Source organism: Echinops telfairi, unplaced genomic scaffold (assembly GCF_000313985.2).
Source record: "Echinops telfairi isolate 266 unplaced genomic scaffold, ASM31398v2 ScPeMD7_17;HRSCAF=63, whole genome shotgun sequence".
Taxonomy (NCBI): Eukaryota; Metazoa; Chordata; class Mammalia; order Afrosoricida; family Tenrecidae; genus Echinops; species Echinops telfairi.
In genome coordinates, this window is record NW_022103914.1 from 148,495 (window position 1) to 171,375 (window position 22,881).

General features: G+C 47.6%; 1 protein-coding gene across 2 annotated transcripts in view; it reads right to left on the reverse strand.

The window, feature by feature from the left end:
• ILDR1 (immunoglobulin like domain containing receptor 1) overlaps positions 1–22,881 on the reverse strand; it is a 40,589-nt gene that overhangs the window by 12,677 nt on the left and 5,031 nt on the right. For both annotated transcript variants that reach the window (XM_045287606.1, XM_045287605.1), the window contains exons 2-5: positions 10,054–10,224; positions 8,494–8,643; positions 3,604–3,723; positions 3,018–3,164 (exon numbers count right to left, since the gene is read on the reverse strand). In XM_045287606.1, coding sequence (XP_045143541.1) covers positions 3,018–3,164; positions 3,604–3,723; positions 8,494–8,643; positions 10,054–10,224 — 588 coding nt within the window. The remainder of the gene's footprint in view (positions 1–3,017; positions 3,165–3,603; positions 3,724–8,493; positions 8,644–10,053; positions 10,225–22,881) is intronic.

A 22,881-nucleotide genomic window follows, 5' to 3' on the forward strand; every position in this document is an offset into this window, starting at 1 on the left:
AGCTGATACCAAGGGCTCAAGTAGAAAGAAAATGTTTTGAAAATGATGATGGCATCAAACGTACAAATGTGCTTGACACAATGGATGGATGGAGGGATTGCAATAAGAATTGTATGAGCCCTCAATAAGATGATTTTTTTAAAATCTAAAAAATAAAATAACCCTCCTCCCAGTAAAGCCATCCTGATTGATCTTCTAGTGACTTGCCTCCCCAGCTCTACAAGAGAGATTTAAGTTTTCCCTCCTTAGGCCTCCCTTCCCCGTGAATGTTCAGTTGATGACATCATCTTTGTTAAAAAAGAAGAGCCAGACCTGCATGGGGAGCCACCACTCACAAGACTGTAACTGTGCAGCAATTACTCTGGGGCTCACTTCCCTCAGCTATAAGGGGCAGGGGTCGGGCTGGGGCTGGGGGGCTGGGTAGGACAGAGATTCTCAATGTGGCCTACAGGGTGAGTCTTCAGGGCTCTCTGGGAAGTAGGATCCAAAAGGAAGGTGGCTGCTTCAGCTCTTATGGGAAAATGATGAGGTACAATTTTAAAGCGGTTATCTCTAAGTTCCTCTGTGACTTGATTATTAGCATTAAGTGAATTCCCAAGGGTTACTAAAATTTGGTGTGATTTCTCCCCCCACCCACCACCCTCGAGCCCCAACCTGCTTAATCCCTTAGTCCCTTCTTGGTTAATGAGCTTGGCTTGGCTGCTGACCAAAAGGTTGGAGGGAAGTCCACCCAGAAGTGCCTCAGAAGCAAGGCCTGGCAATCTACCTCCCGGACAGCCCTCTGGAGCACGGTTCCATTCTGACCCATAGGGGGTTGCCAACAGTCATATTTGGCTTGATGGCTACTTATGTAGGTACAGCCTTTTATGAACTCTCCCTGGGAAGTGGGAACAGCTTGGAAAGGTGGGCTGTGGTCCAAGAATTTCACAAACCACTGAACGTCATTCTTAAAGCTCCCTTCTGGGTCTAAATTTTTGATTGCCAAAATTGAGACAGGCTCCCGCGTGAGGTCCCTCAGCTTCCTCCCTTATACCTGAATCCCCCTCCTCGTTGGAATGACTTCCTCTCTGTGTGTGGAGGCCAGGCTGCCTTTTCCTCTCTTTCCCCCAGCCAGTACTTTCACTGTGGGCCTGATGTCACTCCAGCTGACTCCACCCACTCCAGGGAGCACCTAATGCTTCCCTTGTTCACTTTCTATTGTCCTTGGCTCTTGGTATCCAAAGAGATTTCAGGTTCTCTGACTTCAACAACAACACCCCGCCCCCCATAAAACAGCTTTCCTTAACCACTCCTGCCCCACCCCTCCCGGGCCACCTCCTCTTGTCCTCAGACTTGGAGCCGTCTGCCCCAGTGACTCACTTTGAAAATGACGCCATCTGCTCAAATCCTGGGAGTTTTATTTGTGGCTTATAATGCTTTGTTTCACTGGTTCTTCTAAATGAGCTCTGGACATTAGGAGAACCCACTCTCCCCAGAACCTTCCTCAGCTTAGTAGATGTCTTTATCACCCACGTCTTTGGGTGATGTCCTCGTCCTGGGCCCTGCCTATTTTGAGGGCCTCGCTGACCTAGGATTTCTACGATGGCATCTTGGGAGGAGTTTTCTCATTTCATTTTGCCTATTGCTACTCAAACTCAAGCAGTGGTGACTCCTCCACGGACCCTGTCTCTGAGGCCCCTCAAAAGTAAGGAACCCCATGGCCCAATACTGAGTTCTCTGTTCTCCCAATTTTCAAGGAGCTCAATGGTATCTCAGCCAATCCCACAGAGCCCTCCACGGTCTACACGCACGGGCTCCTGGCAGAGCCCATGGTGGGAAACAGTTACTCACAAGCCTGACGACATTGGGCTTAAATCCTGTGCTGTTGCTGCCACTTACTAACTGTGTAATTCTCTGGCCCTCACTCTCATGATATATTAAATAGGGGTGACCTGCCTTCCAGGGTTGCTATAAGAATTCAATGAGGAAATACGTAAAGGGCCCACGCATGCAGAGTAGACACCCAGAGAATTAGTTCCTTTTTCCTGTAAGGCATCAACTTCAGAACACAGGCCTGAAACCAAACTCAGACCAATCACCTTCTTGACATTGTACACTTGGTAGGTTCTGTTTCTATCCTGAAAGAGATAATTCCTTCTTTGTAAATTTCCTTTCAAATGGGCCAGAATGACACTTCTCAAATTTCCTACAATGTAGTGCTTTGCTTACATTATCAGGAAAAGGAATATTATTGAAAACAAAAACACTTCCACTTAGAGCAACTTCTTCATCTATTTACTAAGAAAAGATTATTGTAGAATAGATTTTTATGCTTTGGCAGTCTATAGCCAAGTTCTCTAGAAATGTCAACATTCTGTTTACAGTGGTCAAATTTCAGCCTAAGAATGAAATCTGTTCCTGCTTCTCTTTCTCACATTCTGGAAGCACGATCCTCCCCCACCCCACCCCCAAACACACACACACACACACACACACACACACACACACACACACACACACCCGGCAGCATCAGCACCACCTGGGAGCTTTGGAGACATCCAAACCCTCAGGCCAACTGAGCCAGAAACATCATTGGTGGGGCCCAAGTGGTCCTAATGTGAGCTTAGTTCCAGAACCACTGCTCTATCACCTTTCTACTCCGAGGAGCGGTCTTCTCTTTCAGTGCTACACTGAAAGCACCCTTCCAGTCCCCTCAAGGTCAGGGCTAGGAGCAAGTCCTGGATGGAGCACAGACATACTGGGACCACCAGGGACATGCCATTAGCAGATAGAAGTATTTGAACTGAAAGTAACTGGTAACCTAGGATGTGCACAGACATCACCTTCCATGTGGCCCTATAGCTTCCCCAAGCATCATTTTCATGGCTGAGGCTAAACTCCTCCAAGCTTGTGATGGGCCGAGAGCCTGGGGAAGAACCTGAAGGAGCCAGGATTTTGATCTGGGTGAGGGAAGTTGGTTCATTTGGGGCTTTGGGCTCTGGCATCACCTGCTCCCATCCCTCTTCTTGCCCTCTCACCTTCCTCGGGGCAACAGCAGCGGGTGGGGCAGCAGGGGCAGCGGATGTGGCAGCAGCAATACTGAGGACAGCACTGGCACCAGCACACGCCAAGCAGCAGCAGCAGGAGGAGAGCTCCCAGAACGATGAAGATCACGGTCAGCCAGTCTGTAGGGGAGAAGCCAAGTAGGGGCTGAACTACGAGTCCACAGGCAGGGGGAGGCTTCCAGCAATAACAGTCTGGAAGTGGGTGATACTACCCCGAGGAGGTGCTGGAATGATCCAAGGGTGCTCTAAAAGCAGAGACCTATACTTTATCTTGGATTATGAGCTATCGTACCACAGTTTTTAATCACCAATAGACTGCTGATTTTTTTTTTCCTGGAAAGGGTACAGTAGGCCAAATCAGTTTGAGACCCTATGTTCTAGAGGCTCAGTCAATTCTACTCCCGAACTACAGGTTAAGATTGAGCAGTGTGCAAGAGTTTGGTTTTGATAAAAGAGGTTCTGAGGTTGGCAATCCAATAACCAGCACCTGAATTTGCTTGTTTCTGCTGTCGGTGCAAGTGTCGCGGTGACCAGAGAAAAAAACGCCAGCAGCACTTACGCAGGACGATGAGTTTCACCTCCTTATCTGGGTCACCTGAGGTGTCCCCAGGTGCCTCAATCGTGCAATAGTATACGCCATGGTCCCACCACATCACTTCGTTAATCACGAGATCTGCGCCTGCGCATGAGAGAGGGAGAATGTGCTCACGGTCAGAGCAGAGGGCACGGGGTTCTGACTCAGCTGCCAACCTGGTCCTTCCCCATCCTAAAAGGGCCCTCGCTAGTTCAGAGAATGGTCTTGAGTGTGACTCTTTCCTCGGAGACTCTCCCCTTTCTGCCAACAGCATAATGACGGTAGAATTGATCATGATTTTGGATTCATTGCCTCATATAATTCTCACTACAGTTCTCAAGTGAGTGGGGTCAGTCAATTGCTAGGTGTCCATTCTCCCCTCCTCCCATGGTCATAGAATTATGGTCACGCCCACCCCCATCCAGAACACAGCTACTCCTGACTTCTGATGGGGCTCTTTGCCAGGATCTCTATTGTCAATTGGTTCAACCTTAGGTGAATATCTCCATTTTTATTGCCTTTTACTATCAGAATCCTTATAAAATGGATATTCATTTGTCTCTAGCCACCAGAAATGTTACATTGAAGCTTACAATTTAATGCTGCTGTATATTAATGATACTATAAACAAAACAAAGCTCACTGCCAGCAAGTCAACAATAGCAGCCCAAAAGGACAGAGCAGAACTGCCTTTGTGAGTTCGAGACTGGAACGCTTTATGGGAGTAGAAAAAAAGCCCCATTTTTCTTCTATATTAATGATAAGATGTGCCAAACAACAACAACAAAACAGACACTCATAGTGAAGTTTCTCATGACTCAAATATGATGCAAGTCTGAGACTTCCTGTAAGCAACTATTTCCGATCCTGTATCATGGACATGGACACGTCACTCTCCTTGGATCAATGGGATATCATCAGCAGCATATGATGGCACCCAGGAATTTTCTAGAAACCAGTCTTTGAAAACTATTGCTCTTTTTTCGTCATTTCTTCATCTACTCTGCTATGTGGATGGCTGTCATCTCGGATGTCAGGAGGAAGATGACATCCATGGTGACCTGGCAGGAGCCTAGGTTTCTCAGGACTACTGGAACAGAACCACTGCACTAGATCTGGACCCTAAATTTATGTATGCAAGAGAAATAAAATTCTTTATTGCTTAAACCATTGATATGTTGAGCTTTTACTTACTTGTAGCCAAACTTAATTCTAACAGATACAGGAGAAATGGCTAGTCGCCTCATTTACAGACCAGAAACAAGTGTTCAATGATCGTATACTTGGGCTTAATAACACAGATAATAGTAGCAGAGTGTGGTAGTTAAATAATCTGGTGTCAATTTGGGACTTGAGAGGATTAAGAGTGAAGGGGTGGAGTCCAGTCTGTCAATTGGATCATAGCCAATGAGACCTCTGTGTGGGCATGGCCTTCTCCTGAGAATTCTGGGAAATCCGGTTTTTCCTCCTTGGAGGCAGGAGAGACTCTACTCACCCCCTTGGAGATGCTCTACTGATAAGACACATTGGGAGACGCTCTACTGAGAAGACGCATGGCACAACACTGATAGACCCCATGCCCTGGGAACTGGAGAAGTCATGTGGAGACCCCTGCCAGTGCTGAGATGCTTACAATGCCACTGGATCCAAAGACTTTCTACCCACTGGCCTGTGATCGTCCTGTATTCAGCATCATTGCATGTGTTTCATGAGTCTGAAGAGGACTTTATAGATTGGTATCAGACATATGAGCTAATATCAGACTTATTGGCTTGGATGTTTTCTTAATGTACAATTACCCTTTATATAAAACTCTATCTTGTATACCTGTGAGTGTCTATGAATTTGTTTCTCTAGTCTACCCAGACTAACACGCAGAGATAGGTTAAAAACCATGTCTTCCTACCTCAAGGCTGGTGTCCCTAACCACAAAGAGGCTCAATAAACACCTCAAAAAAGTTCATGGCAAGATTCCATTATCTTTTCATTCAAAATTTCCACAAATGTTTTAAAGTTCCCCTCATACAACTCTTGACCTATGGGTTAAATTTAGCTTTGTCCTCTTCATACTGGGTAGGAAACTCCTCAAGCCGAATCCCTTACCAGCCTAAAAGGAGAAGATGCTTTGGACCTCGAAGAGTGAGATGCCAGTATTCTGAGAGTGAGTGCTGACCTAGGACACTTGAGCACCAAGTGCTGGCAACCCTGTTAAGATAAGTGAATGACAGCAGATATGTTCAAGTTTAGCATATTCCTCAAAGGCTTCCTAAGACCTGCTGTGAGCTCGGCTTATGTCACGCACCGCGGTAGATTTGGCGAGAACAAGACCCTGCCATAACCAGAAATGGTTCAAAACCTGTCCGGGTGCAGAGGCAGTTACCATATCTCCAAGTGATAGCTGCCTGTGCCATTGCCTACGAAGTGCAAGGGAACAGCTTTGAACTTTTTAAGACTTGCTCCTGCTCAGTTAGGGGTTACATCTGCACTTCTTCATTATCTGCTTGTTAGGGAGTGTGGCAGTTATATAATTTCACGTCAACGTGATAAATACGTGTAGGGGTGGAATCTAGCCTGTCCATCAGGTCACAGCCTCCTTGTGGATGTGGCCTTCTCAGGAGGATCCTGGGAACATCCCCCCTCTCTCTGACTTCCTCTTCCTGTTGACAAGCCACATGAGAGACTCTCCTGCTTCACCTTCCTGCTGAGGAGTTACACGGAGCGCTGGAGGAGTCATGTGGAGACCCGCCAGTGCTGAGCTGCTTCCACCACCATTGGATCCACAAGGCCTTTCACCCATCAGCCTGTATTCTTCCTGCGTTAGGCATCCTCGCGATCAGCTACTCATGTCTGAAAAGGACTGCATGGACTAGTACCAGACGTGTGGGCTAATAATATTGGACTTCAGGACTTGATCTGGACTGGGCCGGATGTTTTCTTAATATACAATCACTCTTCAATATAAAGCTCTTTCTTATACACATATAGAATGACCCTGGATTTGTTTCTCTAGTCAACCCCGTCTATCACAAAGAGGAAATGAAACAAAAATGTGAGGTCACGCAACCTTGGAGCAAACTTCGACTTCCGTTTCCTTCTCCTTCTACGTCAGTCCCTACATTATTTGTTCTGCCCACTCTTTTCCAGATCCACTATTTTTCCAAGAAAAAACTTTCCCAGACTTGAAAGAACAGTGAAAGTACTTTGGGGGTACCACCCTCTTAAAATATTAGTGTGCAGTGTAAGTCTGCTCTACATTTTATTGGAGACATCAGGATTATTTTAGGGGTGCAAGGGTTAGGGAGGTGTGTGTTCTTATTTTAAATGATCCAAGGGCTGATTTGGCAGGGCCATCTCAAATGATGAAAACATGGCAGACCAGGGCTTCACGAAGCCTGGAGGCAGAAATATAAACCAAGGGCACAGATACTGATTTCCTGTGGGGACCAGAGAAAGGGAAGGTGGGGTTCAATGGTTGTTAGGATTGAAGGTAGTAGATGGTCCCACTAAAATTTAGAAAAGAGAGAGATGGGGACTATCGCCAATGAACACGCTATTCTTCAGAACCTAGAAGGGAGACCTGCTTCATTAAAGACACTAAACTTTGGGAGCAGATTAGAGTTTATCCTGCCAGCTCTGGAGAAAATGCCATCAACCTGAACCCTTGATGAGGGGCACATGTTTGCGGGCTGGCTTGGGGAAATCAGAGGGTGAGGGTAAAACAATTCGAATTGAACTTTAGAGCCAGGTTGGAAGCAAGGTGGCAAGCTCGTTTCCTTCAAACTGTTCCTACTTTGGAGCAGCCACAGATAATGACTGATTTCCTCATATTGACGTGACAGATGCCGCAGGTGGCTTGATGGGCATATTCTCTTCCCTTCCCACCCCTGATTTGACCAGCAAATACTTGCCCCGGTATATCTGGTAGATTCTGAATTCTATGCCAATAAGCCATGGCAGACATCCTGGAATACAAGCGAGAAGCATGGTGCGCCCAGCCCTTCAGCTAAACGTATATGGCGTGAGCATAACTAACACGTACGGTACATTTCGTGCTTTGTACACATCATCTCACTGAATCATCCCATCATCCCATGAAGTCTACTACTGCAAGTTCCATTTTATAAAAACTGAGGCTTAAAGTGACATGCCCACGTCCACACAGCCAGTAATACAGAAGGGAGACCCAAGTCTGACTCCCAAACCAGGTCACCAATCAATCCCTGTGACACCAGGCATTCAGAAGGGATACGCTTTAGTCACCGCTTCCAAACATCCTATTTCATATTCACTCCAGAGTGGAGACAGGAACCGTTGTGCCTATCTTAGGAAACTGAGGTCAAAGAAAACGTCTCTGCTACTGGTCACTGAGCTGGCGAGCGGGAACACAGGGGCTTTAACCAATTCCAATGTCTTTCCTTTAGCGACGGTGAGAATGGACTGGAGGTGGCCATCCTGAAAAGCCCTCTATCCTTGGATAAGGGCAATAGGAGTGACCAGAGGGAACTCAAAGGATCTGGGGTTTGAGCGGGCCCTGAGAGCTGTCAGAGAAGGAACCTGAGGGGACTGATCCCCATCTTCACCTTGCCTCTCAGGGGAGCACATTGCAGTTGGAAACCACCCACTCTGACTTTCAGCCAAGATTGTAGTGCATCTCCTGGTCCACGCACCCCACTTGTGGGGGAGTACCTTCAGCTGGCACAGCATGCTTCATGAATCTGGCGCTTGGCTCAAAGAATGACCGGGATCAAGCAAGACCGTTGGCTTCGGGCAGCAGGAAAAAAGGGAAATCCCCAAGCTGATTCAGTCCGCCAGGCCTGCCTGCTGTCTGCCGCTCCACCGCACCTCCAATTCCCCTGCTGCCTCCCCGGCACTCACGGTTCTGGATGGTGATCTTGCGCTGCCTGTAATCCACCCCCAGCACAGGCTCATTCTGGCCTCGGCGCTGGGCCACGATGCGGACCTCGCGCTGGTTGTCATTGCAGTCATTGGATGGGTCCTGGCCCAAGGACAAAGCTGCCTGGTATGCTGAGGAGAGAGGACACACGGCAATGGGGAACTCCCTGAGGAAAGGCACTCGTCTTGCTGCCCGGAGCAAGGGAACGTCTCAGCTTTGACTGAACCTACAAATAACCTGGGGACCTTGCCAAATAGCCAGATTCCGATCGGTAGGTTTCAAGAGGGAGTCAAGAGGCTGCATTTGTTCAGTTCCCAGGTCATGCCAGGTGCGGGGAACACCCTTTGAGTGGCAAAACTTCAGACCCCAACCCTGTCCCAAAGGCCAGTATTTTCAAATCCTAGCTGGCTCCTGTTTCTCCTTCTGATTCCCGTTGCTTGTTTTTTGAGTTACCCCAGCCTCAGCCCCCACGGAGTCCAACCATTTGCTCTCACCACACAAGGGGTGAAAGCGGTTGGATCTGCCAGCGACAGATGAACCCAGAACTCCCAGGAAGCAATGCCTCCATGAAAGAGGGAACCTGTGGGGACCAGGCAGGTCCAGTGGGTGGCTAAGACAATCAGCTTCTTACCCTGGGACCTTAACCCCAGATCCCCAAAAGGTAAAGCTGATGCCTCCCCCTTCCTTTCCCGCATCTCATGATGCCCATTCTCTTCTTATGGCAGGGTGCCTTCTTTTTTTTCCCCCTTGAAATTTCTAAAAGGTTAATTATCTTCAGGTGAACTATGGGGATCTGGCGTCCTTTCTCCTTTGAAAGAGAACAGAGGGAAGACCATGGGCTCCATAGGGCAGAGGTGAGGTGAGTTGGGCCCTCATGGCTGAGGGGTGGGACTTTGCTACAGGCAAAGGACTCTAAGAAGTGCCCACATGTGCTGCCAGTGAGTAATCCATCCCAGAAAGAATTGAGTTGGAAGAGGATGACCATGCAGCCCAAAAGCTGTTTGTAGAGGGGAGCTAGCCCTAGGCTGGCACCAGTGACCGCTACGTTCCTGTGTATCCCGAGGAGCATCTCCCCTCGAGTTTCTGAGACTGGAAGACTTTCTCTCTAGGAGAAGCTGACTGCCAACCTCACAGTTAGCAGCCCAGGGCTTGGCTCTTTCTGAGCAGTGCAGTCTATTTTTGTTGCTTTTCTAAGTGATGAGGGAGATGGGTCGGCCTCAGCATGTTAATGTAGAACCAGGAATGGACCAGGACACTGGACTTGTTTTGCTTTCTCCTGTCTCAGCTACCTTAACACATTCCAGAACAAGGAGGGATAGACATGGAAAAACAAATATAATGGTATGATATATGACCTCAAACAAGTAATTTCATCTTCAAGGGGCTTAGTTGACCTGTAAAATGAGGGAACTGCATTAGGCGATCTTTATGGATTCACTTTAAGCATTTGCAATCCCGATGAACTCCTAATCCCGGAAGCGCTGAGCAGTTCCTGGAGGAGGAGTCTACAACCCAGTGAGAAGTGGGGCCAGGGGACTCACACGCAGAGTAGTAGTCAAAGATGGGGTCCTTGCAGAAGGACTTGAAGCGCCATGTCACCACCACGTCCTGGAGCTGAGCAGAGGTGGTGTAATCACATTTGAGGACAACCGAGGCAAACAGGGTGACATAACGTTCTGTGTGCTGGACCGTCACCAACAAGGACAGGCAGCCTGAAACCAAGAGCCGGGGGACAATGCTGAAAGTCAGATCAGGTCTCTGAGCAGTGACCTACTTCTGGTGCATGGGATAATGAAAGCAATGCAAATGAGCGAAACACAATGCGGGCAGCTCGCAGGCAGAGCTGGGGTTCTCACTGCCTGGCCTGGCTGGGCTGCGGTGGGGATTGTGCCAGCTCTCCTGTGCCACACAAAAACAAAAGACCAAATGACAATACATACCGGAAAAAGAAAAAAAAAGACCAAGGGCCTCTTTCAAGAGCTTACAATTCACTGACAGTGATAACACATTTAACACTTCAAAATATTTTTTAAATGTAAAATAAAGCCATATTGCATGGAGAAACCTTTCTAAGTATTTCTTCTTCATTTCTTTGCTAAAAAAGGTTTTCTCTAAGGACACAGTTCAAATCTCGCCATCAAGTTTAAGAGGCTGGGCATCTGTCTCCCACCTTTCTCTCCTGACTCATCTTCCTTCATGCCCTTCCCCTTACACTCAGGGCTCACTTCTGTCCTTCCTGTGCTGGTCTGTCTTCTCTGGTCTTTACATAGGTGTATTTGTCAGCCGGGACGTTCTTCCATATCACTGGCCACCAGTTCTACTCCTGTGATGATGATTTTATAAGTCAACTTTGCTGTTCGGTGAAACACTGGTCTGGATGTTCTTGTTGAATGGTTAACATTTATAATCAGTTGACTCTATGTAAAGTAGATTACCCTAATCCAATGAGTTGAAGGCCTTATGAACAAAAGCCAAGGCTTTCTGGAGAAGAAATGGTGCCTCAAGCATGAAGTACAGATTTCCTGCTGGTGTTTCCAGGCTGCCAGCCTACCCCAGGGACTTCGGACTCAATATCAACTCTTGTCTAAGTTTCTAGCCTGTGGGCCCATCCCACAAACTTCGCACTTGCCGAATTTCCATAATCTTGTGAACCAGTTCTTTGAAACTCTGTTTTTCTCCCTTTATTTGCACTGAGGTGGTAAAGATATTCAATGTCTTTGGTGGTTAACCAAGAGGCTGGAGGTTCAAGCCCTTCCAGAGGTGCCTTGAAGGAAAAGGACCCGGCAACCACTTCTAAAATCTCAGAGCCACTGTAAACCCTCTGAGGCACGATCGACTTGGACCTCAGGGTCACCATGAGCTAGAACTGACTAGATGCCACCCTGTTTGTTCATTCTGCCTTTCTGTGTCTCTGGAGGACCCTGACTAATACAACTTCCTTTATTGGACCAATCCGTTTTCATCAGATCCTCAGCTTAAACCTCACCTCCCTCAACCAGCCTTCTCTGGTTCTGTCAGTCCAGGAGAGGGGCCTCAGCTCTGTATTCCCAAAGTGTCTTGGCTCATGTCCAAGTAGCGCTTTTCACACTCCTCAGCGAAGACCTCTGCACTATGGACTCTCAGAAGGCTGACTGGGTTTGTCTCTTTTACCGCACTGGTCAAACACCAGCGCTTTGTATGGTTCTTTGTCACCCGTTTGGAACTCAACAAACGCTGGTAGCATAAGTGGCCGAAGGAATGATCAAGAATATATCAGTCAGTGGAAAGTAACTATAGGCCACTTAAGCCACCATATAGTCACTTAAGTCAAGATAAGCACAGAGCAAATCGAACAAAAATGATCAGACTGTGACAAAATTTTTATCAAGAAAGACCTGAAGGAATTCAGGGGGCTTCTTGTTTCTTTTAAAGAAACTCCCTCTCCCTACCCTCCAAACCTACAGCCACAGGTTACCTTGATGAGAAACCAGAAGGTGCAGAAATATCAGGTGGGCCTTTGCATGGTCAGGGGTTCACACGTAACCGGTGCCTCACTGGAATGCTTCGGTGTTAGGATGGTTCTAGGTTGAGTTATTAGGGGGACTTTTCATGGGAAGGTGTGGTATAGAGTGGTAGTACTCAAATTTGAGTGTGCGTCAGAATCACCAAGAGGGCTTGCCACGCTCAGGTTGCTGAGCCCCATCACCAGTTTCTGATTCAGTAAGGCTTGAGTGGCATCCAAGACCTTGTATCTCTAGTAAATTTCCAGCCGAGGCTGATCTACCAGTCTGGGAACTATATTTTGAGAACCACAGATGAAAAAAAACAAAACACAAAAGCACAGGCTTTGATCAGATACAACTGGGTTCAAATCAAACTTTACTATGGACTTGGACATTGGATGAGTTATTTAATCTCTTTGAACTTCTTTGTCCTCAGCTATAAACAGGTTTAATCATGGTGCTAACCTCATCAGGTTGTTGAAAGAATTCAATGAGGCAATTCACTTACAGTGCTCAACATGGTACTGGCACATAGAGCTCTACATTAGTGTTTGCATCTCTCTCCTTCCACTCCTGGATGACGAGGGCCAGGAGAAAGAGGTTCCGAAGAGGGTCTCCTCAACAGCATTCTTAAGGGGAGAGAGCTGCATTTTGATGGCGTTACTTCACACCAGGGGTGTTGCAAATGGTTAATCCGCTCAGCCACTGACCAAAAGGTTGGAGATTTGAGTCCATCCAGAGGCTCCTTGGAAGAAAGGCGTGCTGATCTACTTCCAGCCTATGGAACACAGTTCTACTCTAACATGCATGGGGTTTCACCTCCCACAAATAGAATCATTACAGTTATTCCCTAGAGGTCTTCATGACCAGAGATAATGGCTCTGAGTCCTGCTTCAGCTCTGGCCACAGCCAGCACCTCGCAGTGCTCAGAGGCCTGTGGTGGGCACCTGCATCCCTTTGTCTCACCTCCCATGGAGAGAGAGCAAAGGGTTTCTCAGGGCAGGCTCTGTCTGGACCCCAGCTAGGAGCCCAGCCATCTTCAGGGCTCTGATGACTGTGGTGCTGGAAAGAAGCTCCCAGAATGCAGAGGGAGCCTTCACAACGCAAGAGGCTTCACCTAGATCCCAAAGCTCAGGCAGGAGTCACATTACACATTAGCAAGGTGAAGGGAGCAGGGGGCGAATTATTTCAAAGAGGAGAAAGCAGTGAGCAATGGCCCTCATCAGAGGGGTAGCTACTTGGAGGACCGGTGGGGGAGCTGGCTTTATGGGAGACAGAGGGCATGAGAGAGTGAGGGCTGAGCGTGGCGAGGAGAAGTTGGGGTCGAGTGGAAATCCTCTCCAGCGTCTATTTCTCATTCATGGAAAATCACTGAAGGCTTTTCTGAAGAAGAATAACTGGGTGAAAGTGATGTTTTCAGGAAGAGAGTTGACTTCCTTATTCAACACTGATTGGAAAAAGAACGTCATTTTGAGAGGCAGCATTAGGTACTTGGGAGGTGGGGACAGAAGAGCTACTGTCTCTACCAGCTCCAAGGTTCCAGGAAATCAGGCTTAGCAGCCATCAGGCCAGCCCCTGACTCAGAGACCCAATGTGTTATGGAGTAGAATGGCTCCACAAGGCTGGAATCCTTATGGAAGCAGATGACTGGGTCTTTCTTCCGCAGAGCCAATGGGTGGATCTGAACCACCCACCTTTCTGTTAGCAGTTGATGGCACACTGCACACACCACTCAGGCTCTTTGTTCTGTAACCTGCTTTTTCTTTCTTGCCCTCACCCCACATGCTGCCTTTGCTCCCGGCCACCACTCCCAGAACTGACTTGAAATAAGCCTTGGGGCTTTTGCTCACCATGTCTTCATCTGAGCAATAGACACAGCTGTAGTCATGACTTTGACAATGAGAGAATGTCACTTGGCAACACTGGCGTATTGGTCCAGTAACACGTACAGATTGGATGAGTGAGGAAAACACTTGTCTGTGGATTCAACAAAATCTTAGGTTCACATAACCCTGTGATAGGACTTTAATGATGCATGACATATGATCTCTGGGAAAAGACTAGCTGTGCCCAAGTCTGTGCGTGGGAAAGTTAAGGGCCTGGTCTGTGGCTGCCCATTTCTAAGGGGGTCAGAGTCGAGATGCTGGCCCTTGGCAGTGCTCTCGCTACTCTCCCTGGCCAACCTTGAAGAATGGATGACACTTGCTAGGCACATGGGAGCTTGGGGCCCTGCCACCACATGAACAATAATTAAAATACCACCAACTGAAGTTACTCAGACACCATGATTACTAACCTGAATATGCTTCATTTGGATGGACGGCAATTCAGCATAAATAGCAGGTTATTAAAAGGACTGTCACCCTGGTGGTATACTGGTTATGTGTTGGGCTATGATCCACATGGTCAGTAGTTCAAAACCGCCAGCAGCTCCAAGGAAAAAGACTGGACTTTCTATTCCCTTAAACAGTTACAGTCTTGGAAACGCACAGGGGGTCACTATGAGTCAGCATCAACTAGATGACAATGGGTTTGGTGTTTTGGTACTGGTATCGAGGTGGGGAGTTTGGGAGGGAGGGCATGTGCTAGGGATCAGATAAGGGAATTTGATTGAAGCCAGAAGTTGTTCTGTGATAGCTTTGAAGAGGGCGAAATCTGACACTGAGAGAGGGAATGAGGACATGGTGATCACCTTCATTCCCAAACACCAGCCGGCTCTCTTACATGAAAAACCTTATTATTGGGCAAACCACACCCAGGTGACACAACTCACTTTTAGCAACATCAGAGCTCGCTGGGCTGCCAGGTCCTCTTTTTTCCCTCTTTGATTTCACCTCTTAAGTGAATTTCAAGCCATGGAATCTGTCAGCCAGGCTCTACACATTCTGACTATGTTGAGCTCACTCACGGTACTCCCAGGTGCCTGCCAAGTTCACAGAATCCTACAGAGGCACCAGAACTCACCCCCTGCTCTCCAGACACACAGGGGGTATGAGAAAGGGTCCCGGGAGCACAGGTACTGAGCTGTCCACCAAACGTGGCCCCCTTCTTCTTAGTTTTAGCTGCTGACTCCCAGCATCCACAGTGGAGTCCTGGTGGCACTGTGGATTAAACATTAGACTGGTAACCACAGTGTCTTCGCTCAAAACCCACTAGCCACTTGAGGAGGAGGATGAGACTCTTCCTGTAAAGATTTACACTCTTGAAAACTTTTATGGGGTCAACATGAGTCATTGAATCTATTTGATGGTAGTGGGGCTGGTTTTGGTTTACTGTGCACAAGACAATACACATACATGATCTACCCCTTCATAACATTCCCTAGAGTGGGTTTCAGCCAAGCGCACATATGTAGTACACAAGTTCAGAGAGTATTATAGGCTCAATCTCCTATGTGCCCAACATCACAGAACTAATATTTGATTGAACTGTGCCCCTCCAAAAATATATGTTCAAGTCCTCTCAATAGACCTGGTCCTGGCGAGTGGGAACTTGTTTGAAAAAAATGGGTCTTCAAAGACGTTAGTATCAGTTAACATGAAGTTCTACTGGAGTAGAGTGGTCCTACTGGAGTTGAGTGGGTCCTATCTGAATGGTGTCCTTATCAAAGAGGAAAGAATATCCTGTGATGGGGCAGAAGTGAAATTGTGTGACAGCAGCAAGCCAAGGAATACCTTGGCTCCGGAAGCAGAGAGACAGGGCTTCCTACACCCTGATTTCTATCCTCCAGAACTGGAGGCAATACACCTCTGTCATTTTAAATGATGCCTTTTGTGGTACTTTGTTACAGCAGCTCTAGGAAACTGGGACACCTAATACGTTTCAACTGCAGGATATGAACTAGGCTCTTACTGACTTCAAAACTCATTCATATCCAAGCAGGCAAGCTTGGCTTTCCAAGGTGAAGTCAAGCGATAGATGCCAAGTAGCAGTAGCATTTCCAAGATTTGGAAGCTGGGGAAGTGGGGCAGAAAGAAAGGAAGCAGCAAGACAACCCATCACTAAGGCAAAATCCTTCCTTTGTTCTTAGTGTAGTGTAGTGGGTTACACGCTGGGCTGCTAACCACAAGGAGAGCAGTTTGAACTTACTAGCCGCTCCAGGGCAGAAAGATGAGGCTTTCCAGTCCAGTAGAGATCTACAGCCTTGGAAACCCACAGGGGCTTTTCTGCTCTGCCTTCATGGGGTTGCCATGAGTCAAAATGGACTTAAGGGCAGTTTGAGTTTCTGAGTCTCCACTGCTTCCACAAACCTCCGGGTGAGGGGCATGCAGAGGACGAGGCAGGCTAAGCTTTCCAAGAAGAGGCCACCAGGAGCAGCTTCTGAAGGGCTGAAGACATGAGCAGCTTCAAAATATCAACTCCCTGATTGGAGATGTGCCGGTTACCTCTTTGTTCTTTGAAGCCAAGCACGCTGAGTTTCCACAGGGCCTCACGTTTCTCAGCGCTCAGTCTTCTCTCGCCACACAGCAGCTCCTTTTCCGCAGACCACTGGCACCTCACGTCCTAAGCGGCTCTTTCGTTTTTTCTCTTGGAAATGGTCATTCGGGAGCCTGACTTCCCCAGTGTAAATTCTGCCCTGCTCACCTTCAACCAAAAGAAGCGGCACATCATTGCCAAACTAAGTGGTGTCTTCACAGGCAACATCGCGGGGAAGATCCTGAGACTTGCCTTGTGAGATGATGAGGTTGATTAGATTGGGCAAGAAAGTGGAGTGGCTAGCATTCGGCAGACACTCAGTACACACCAGCTGTTATCGCCATTGGCATAGAAAAGGAGGAAGACCCTCGGAGTGCTGGATTGGCACAGTGGCTACACGCATGGGCTCAAACATTAGAACAGTTGTGAAGCTGGTGCACCTTGCACAGGGCTTCATGCTGTGCTACAGAGGGCTCACCATGAGTTGCCACTGGCTTGACAGTGCCAAACAACATCATTGCCAGAGACTGGCAACAACATTACCTTCAGAGACTGGCCTCAATAGAGGACAGACGAGGCACAAACGCATTTTGAAGGAACTCACATAAACCAAGTGTACTATTATTTCTATCTTCTCTTTGCAAAAAGAGTTAGGGCTTTATAAGTTGTGTTTTCACCTAGTACCCTGGCTAACTCATTCATGGGTTATTTCCTCTGTGGGAAAAAGACACATTTGCATTTTGGAGTAGTAGAGAAGTACCTTCAAGATAAGATCTTAACACTCCTGAGAAGGAGTGCAGGACATTATGGGAAGGAGATCAGGGGAAGGGAACGCTCTGCTTCCTGCTAGGAGGTACTTGCCAAGAGGACACTGCTGCACACAGTGGGGGCAACAGTTCTCCGTTGAAGTAGACGAAAGCGTACCCAGCAGAGTCCATCTTCCACTCAATGCCACCTGTGTACATGCGTTATTTAATTGATCTTCAGACGCGTAGTGACGCTATGGGGCAGAGTTTTCTGAAGCTATTAACTCTTTATAGGAGCACACAGCCTCACTTGTCTCTCCCAGAGAGGCTGGTGGGTTTGAACCACCAATTCATGGTGAGTATCCCAAATCTTCATCCACTACATCACTGGGGCTCCCATATCAGTTGGGACAAGATGTTTCACAGTTTCTCTAAACCATACTCTCCACCCAGCTTGGGGTTCTAGGTTTGGTTTTGTTAATGTGTAACAACTAACAGATTCTGGAGGTCTGATGACCTCTCCTCTCCTTCCCACATGAAGTATGCTGCCCGGAGGCGGTGGGGCGGTAAGCGGGGAAGTGAGCATGCTCTCTCAGGGGCAGATCGGGTGAGGTTTCGCTTGCGGAAGGAGGGCCTTCTCAGGCACCGGGCACTCTGCTCCACTAAGTGGGTTCATGGAAAGTACACAGGTTCAGTCCTATCAGAGTTTACGTCTGAGCAGGCTATCGCCTCAAGCATATTTGCCATCGGTTGTGGTAACAGTACCTTAGATAACAGTGCAAATACGAGCGGGACTGAGGGGAAGAGACGCTGGTAACGGGCAATGGCCGAGAAGTCAGGGAGACTCTGGACAGGAGAGGAGGCCCACAGGAGCAAGGTGAAGGACACGTCAGGTCTAGGAGCCTGGTGCATCTTAGTCCACAGTGCTAGGCTCAGGGTGGTGCTGAGCACGTGGCTGTCCTGGGAAGGAAACTGACCATAGCGAGCATTTGCTACATTGTTAGACATGCTATTGGGTCTAACATGATCTCAGTTAAACACTGTAAAAACAAAAAACTGCCGCATGAGATTAGGCTCATTTTACTTGAATTGTATAGATGTGGAGAGTCCTCGGGGAGATTAAATACGTTTATTAATGTTATATAACTAGATTTAAGCTCTCTGTTGTTAGCTGCTATCTAATCTAACCACTGGGATCCACAGGGTTTCCATCGGCTGATCTTTCATGCATTGCTAGGCCTTTCTCCTTACAAACTCCACAGCAACATGCAAGCTTGTGGGGACACGTGGGCGGTGGCCGAACTTGACATGCCCTGGCTGGGAAGTGAGCCCAGGTCTCCCACATGGAAGGCGAACATTCTACCACTCAACTGCTACCACCCTCTAGATTCAAGGTGGTCGTTAGCTGCCGGTTGCTGTCAGGTCCGTTCTGGCTGCCAACCCCCTGTGTGCAGAGGAGGACAGCGCCGTGGAATGTCAAGGCTGTGACCTTCTGGAAGTAGTGTCAAGCTTGACCTTCAAGGCACTCTTGGCGAGGTCTGAACATCTTTCAGTTAAATAGCCCGATGCCTAATCGGTAATGCCACCCAGTGGCTGTGGTTTAAACTTAAGGCTTCTATGATCTCAGAGCCGGTGCTGTTTGCACGGTCCCACCTGCTTTCCAGGAGGCTTCCGAATGGTGGAGGTTTTAACCCTTTTTAAAGGATAGTCACACATTTATCATAATCTCTTTTGATGGAAGCAGGTTTTTACCTGCAACTAATGCTTTATCATTTCATCTCTATTTAGAGACCTTGGTGGTGGGGTGGGGGTAGGGGTGGGGAGAAGGGTCTACCCCAATTCAAGTGGCTTCTAAGAACAGAAATTTATAGCCTCACACCTGGCGTGTAGGAGACTGAATTCAAAGTGTCAGCAGGGTTGTGCTTTCTGCAAACTGTTCTGGGGAAAGAACCTTTCTTGACTCTTCCAGCATCTGGTGGTCCCCAGAGCCCAGGCCTTGGCTGGTAAGTGTAGCATAACTTCATCATTGTCACATCATGGTATTTCTTGTCTCTTGGTGTCCCCTCTTCTCTCTTTCTCCCTCCCTCCCTCTCTTTCTCTCTCTCTCTCTTTTTGCCCGCATTAGGTTTATTTGTACCATAGCACAGGGGGGCACCAGCTCCATGCAGATGGCAGCCCAGGGGTCAAACCAGTCCTTGGTGTCATCAGATGGAGAATTTTACTCTATGGGAGCCTGGGCACCTTTGGAAACTTGAGCTGGGGTCAGGCCACCTTTGGGAGCTTGAGCTGGAATTGAGGCCTTAGCTGGAGTGTGAGCCTTGATTTGTGCTTTGGCCTTGGCCTTGGGCCAGCACAGCCTCAGACCCTTGGCTATCCTTGCCTGAGCCCATTTGCCAAGCTTGGGCTAAGCAATGTAAGGTAGTGAACTGAGCTTGTGGTTGACACGCATTGAGATCTTAGCTTTGACCTCCTTGGGCTTCACAAGAGCCCTGATAGCCTCAGCACGAGCATCCATGGCCCTGATGTTGTTGACCTGCATTTTCTTCAGACCCTGCTTGTTGTGCTTCTTGGCAAAGCGCAAGCTCCTCAGGAACTTGGAGTCCATCCCTTTTAGTGATTCATATCACCGTTGTGATCAGGGTTTCTCGATGCCATTTCTGTGCCATTTTCAGGCGTGGCTGTGCATGGTGTGGTTCTTGAACTTGGCCATGTCTACACTGATGCCTGCTGCTCCCAAAGTGCCAGAGACAGGAAGAAAGCTTCTCTTTCAAAACGACGTCACTCAGAAGGAATTAGGACCCACTCTATTCCAGTATGACCTCATTAATTCAATATCTGCAAACACCCTGTTTCCAAACAAGGTCACATTCAGAGGTGGTGGTGGTGGTGAGTGTCATTGAGTCATTGTAGCCTCAAGGGGACAGAGCAGATCTACTCAACAGGGTTTCCTATGCTGTGAGCTTTATAGGAGCAGATCACCAAGTCTGTTCTCCTGTGAAGCCAATGGTGAGTTTGTCCCACCAGCCTTTTGCGTAACTGCTGAGTGCTTAACCATTGCACCACCAGGACCCCTTTATTCATAGGTCCCAAGAGTTAAAACTTCAGCTTAACCCTTCGGGAGAAGACACAATTCAATCCATAACAGTGGTCACATAAAAATCCACTGTATGGATGAATTATAACAGGTAAGCCATATTCACTAATGATAGATATTCAGGCTGCTTTTGATTTTTCATCGTCGTGAGCAATGCTGGCATACACGTGTCTATGTAACTTATCTTTCCACATGTCTTCTTTTATTCTGGAAGGGCATATTTCTCAGAGCGAGACTGCGGGGTTGTAGGGAGTAAGTATTTTATAGTTTCGTAGCGATATTAGAAAAGAAAATTAAATTCCTAAGAACAACATGTGACAGTCCCGTGTTTCACCACAACCTTTTTAACAGGGGAAAATAGCAATTTCTTCAAAAATTTTGATAATCTACTAGGTGGGAAGGGAAAAAAAGCAACTCAGGTGGTTTTAACTTGACATCCCTTTGGTTTTTAAGGGGAGAAGACAAGACCTGGCTGTGGTACAGATGCTTGGGTTTTTCCAAAGTCAGTCACCCAGGTTAGTGACTCATCCCTGTCCCCATACATTACTATCAGAACGTATATAGATTTGGCCTGACCAGAATGACACATTTCTATTTGCCATGGACCTTTAAGGGCCATGCATTCATTTTGTGGGGTACTTACGATGAGCCAAGAGCTGTTCTAGATGGAGGTACAGTCGTGAGCAAGAGAGACAAGGTTTTTAAACCCTTTGAGACTACCCTCTTTGTGCAGCAGCCAGGTAATAAATGAATGAACACAAATACATTTTGTTGTCTTGCTCACAATTTAAACTACGTTAAAACTTTGAATATTAAGTCCTATTGTACAAGAAGAAATAAGGGCCCCATATCTAAGTATTCTTTATATATATGTACAAACACACACACATATGTGCATATGTGGATGTGTGTACAGTTTCAAATTCTAGATCAAGTCCAAAATCGTAATCATCATCCTTCTGTATAGACCTGGTTCTTTCCCCATGTATCTCATCTCATTTAGTGGGTGAAACTGACAACTAGGAAATCCTCCATAATACCCCGCCTCCCTTAGTTTCTAAATACAATCCACCATCAAGTTGGGTTCATTGATCACTTAAGAACTTCTGGAATCTTTTTCTCTTTCTCTCCATCTTCATTACCACCACTGTTTCAGCTCCCATCGTTTCCAGCAGGACACTGCAACAACCTACGTGGCACTCACACACATACAGACTCCCCTTCAGGTAGCTTCCACAATGCTGCCCGAGTGAGCTCTCCAAATTAGAAGTCTGATCATGTCAGTCTTCCACTCCCACCCTTAACCACTTTTAGCAGCTGTCCATTACCCTTAGAAACACAAGACCTCCTACTGACCCATAAGGCCGTGCATTCCTGGTCCCTTTTTCCATCACAATGGATGCTCAGCCGTCCTCACACTCCACTGCTCTTATCCAGTGATCATGCCTAGGCTAGGCTTTTGGTTTGGAATGCTCAGTCCTCAGCTTTCAACGCAAGCATATTGTTCAGTGCTTCTGAGTCAGCTCCGACTCATAACAACCTTCTGGACAACCAAATGAGATGCCACCTGGCTCTGCACCATCCTCACAATTGCGGTTGTGCTTGAGCCCATTGTCGCAGCCACTGTGTCAAGCCATTTTTTTGGTGAGGGATTTCCTCTTGTTCATTGCTTCTCTACTTTTCCAAGCCTGTTTGCTTTGGAGGCAACATTTACTTTGGGTGACCTTGTTGGTATTAGAAATACCCGTGGCAAAGCCTCCAGCATCACAGAACACACAAGCCACCGCAGTACAACAAACTGACAGACAGCTGGTGGCTTATTCAGCTTGGCCTGTACCATATGCGCTCGCTGTACCTTGTATCTCTCTTTCATGTCTCTATCACAGTTGTATTTCTGCCTTTTGCTTGAGTGCTTCTCTAGATCATGTTCAACTCCTTTTTCTTAAAATCTTTATTATTTTTTTAACAGCGCCACCTGGGTTTATTTGTACAAACAGCACAAGAAGATACCAGCGCCATGCAGGTGGCAGCCCAGGGCTCACACCAGTCCCTTTCACCCTCACATGGAGAACTCTACTTTGTGGGAGCCTGGGCGCTTTGGGGAGCTTGAGCTGGGACCAGGGTGCCTTTCGGAGCTGGAGCCTAGGCACCTTTGGGAGTTTTTGCTGGAGTCGAGACCTTGGCTAGAGCGTCAGCCTTGCTTTGTGCCTTGGCCTTGGGCTGGCAGAGCCTCAGACCCTTGGCAATACATTCCCGAGCCCGCTTGCCAAGTTTGGGGTGGGCGATGTAGGCCAGTGGGCTGAGCTTGCTGTTGATGCCCATTGGGATCTTGGCCTTGACCTCCATGGGCTTCACAAGATCCTTGATGGCCTCGGTGTGAGCAGCTATGGACTTGGCGTTGTTGACCTGCATTTTCTCCAGGCCTTTCTTGTACTTCTTGGTGAAGTGTGTGTTCCTCAGGAACTTGGAGCCCACCCCCTTAAGAGATTTGTATCATTGTGATCAGGGTTTTATTTTATGCCATTTCTGTGCCATTTCTGGGATTGGTGTGTGTGGTGTGGTTCTTGGACCTGGCCATGTCTGCACCAAAATCTGCAGCTCCCAGAGCACCAAGGGCCAGAAGAGCTCAAC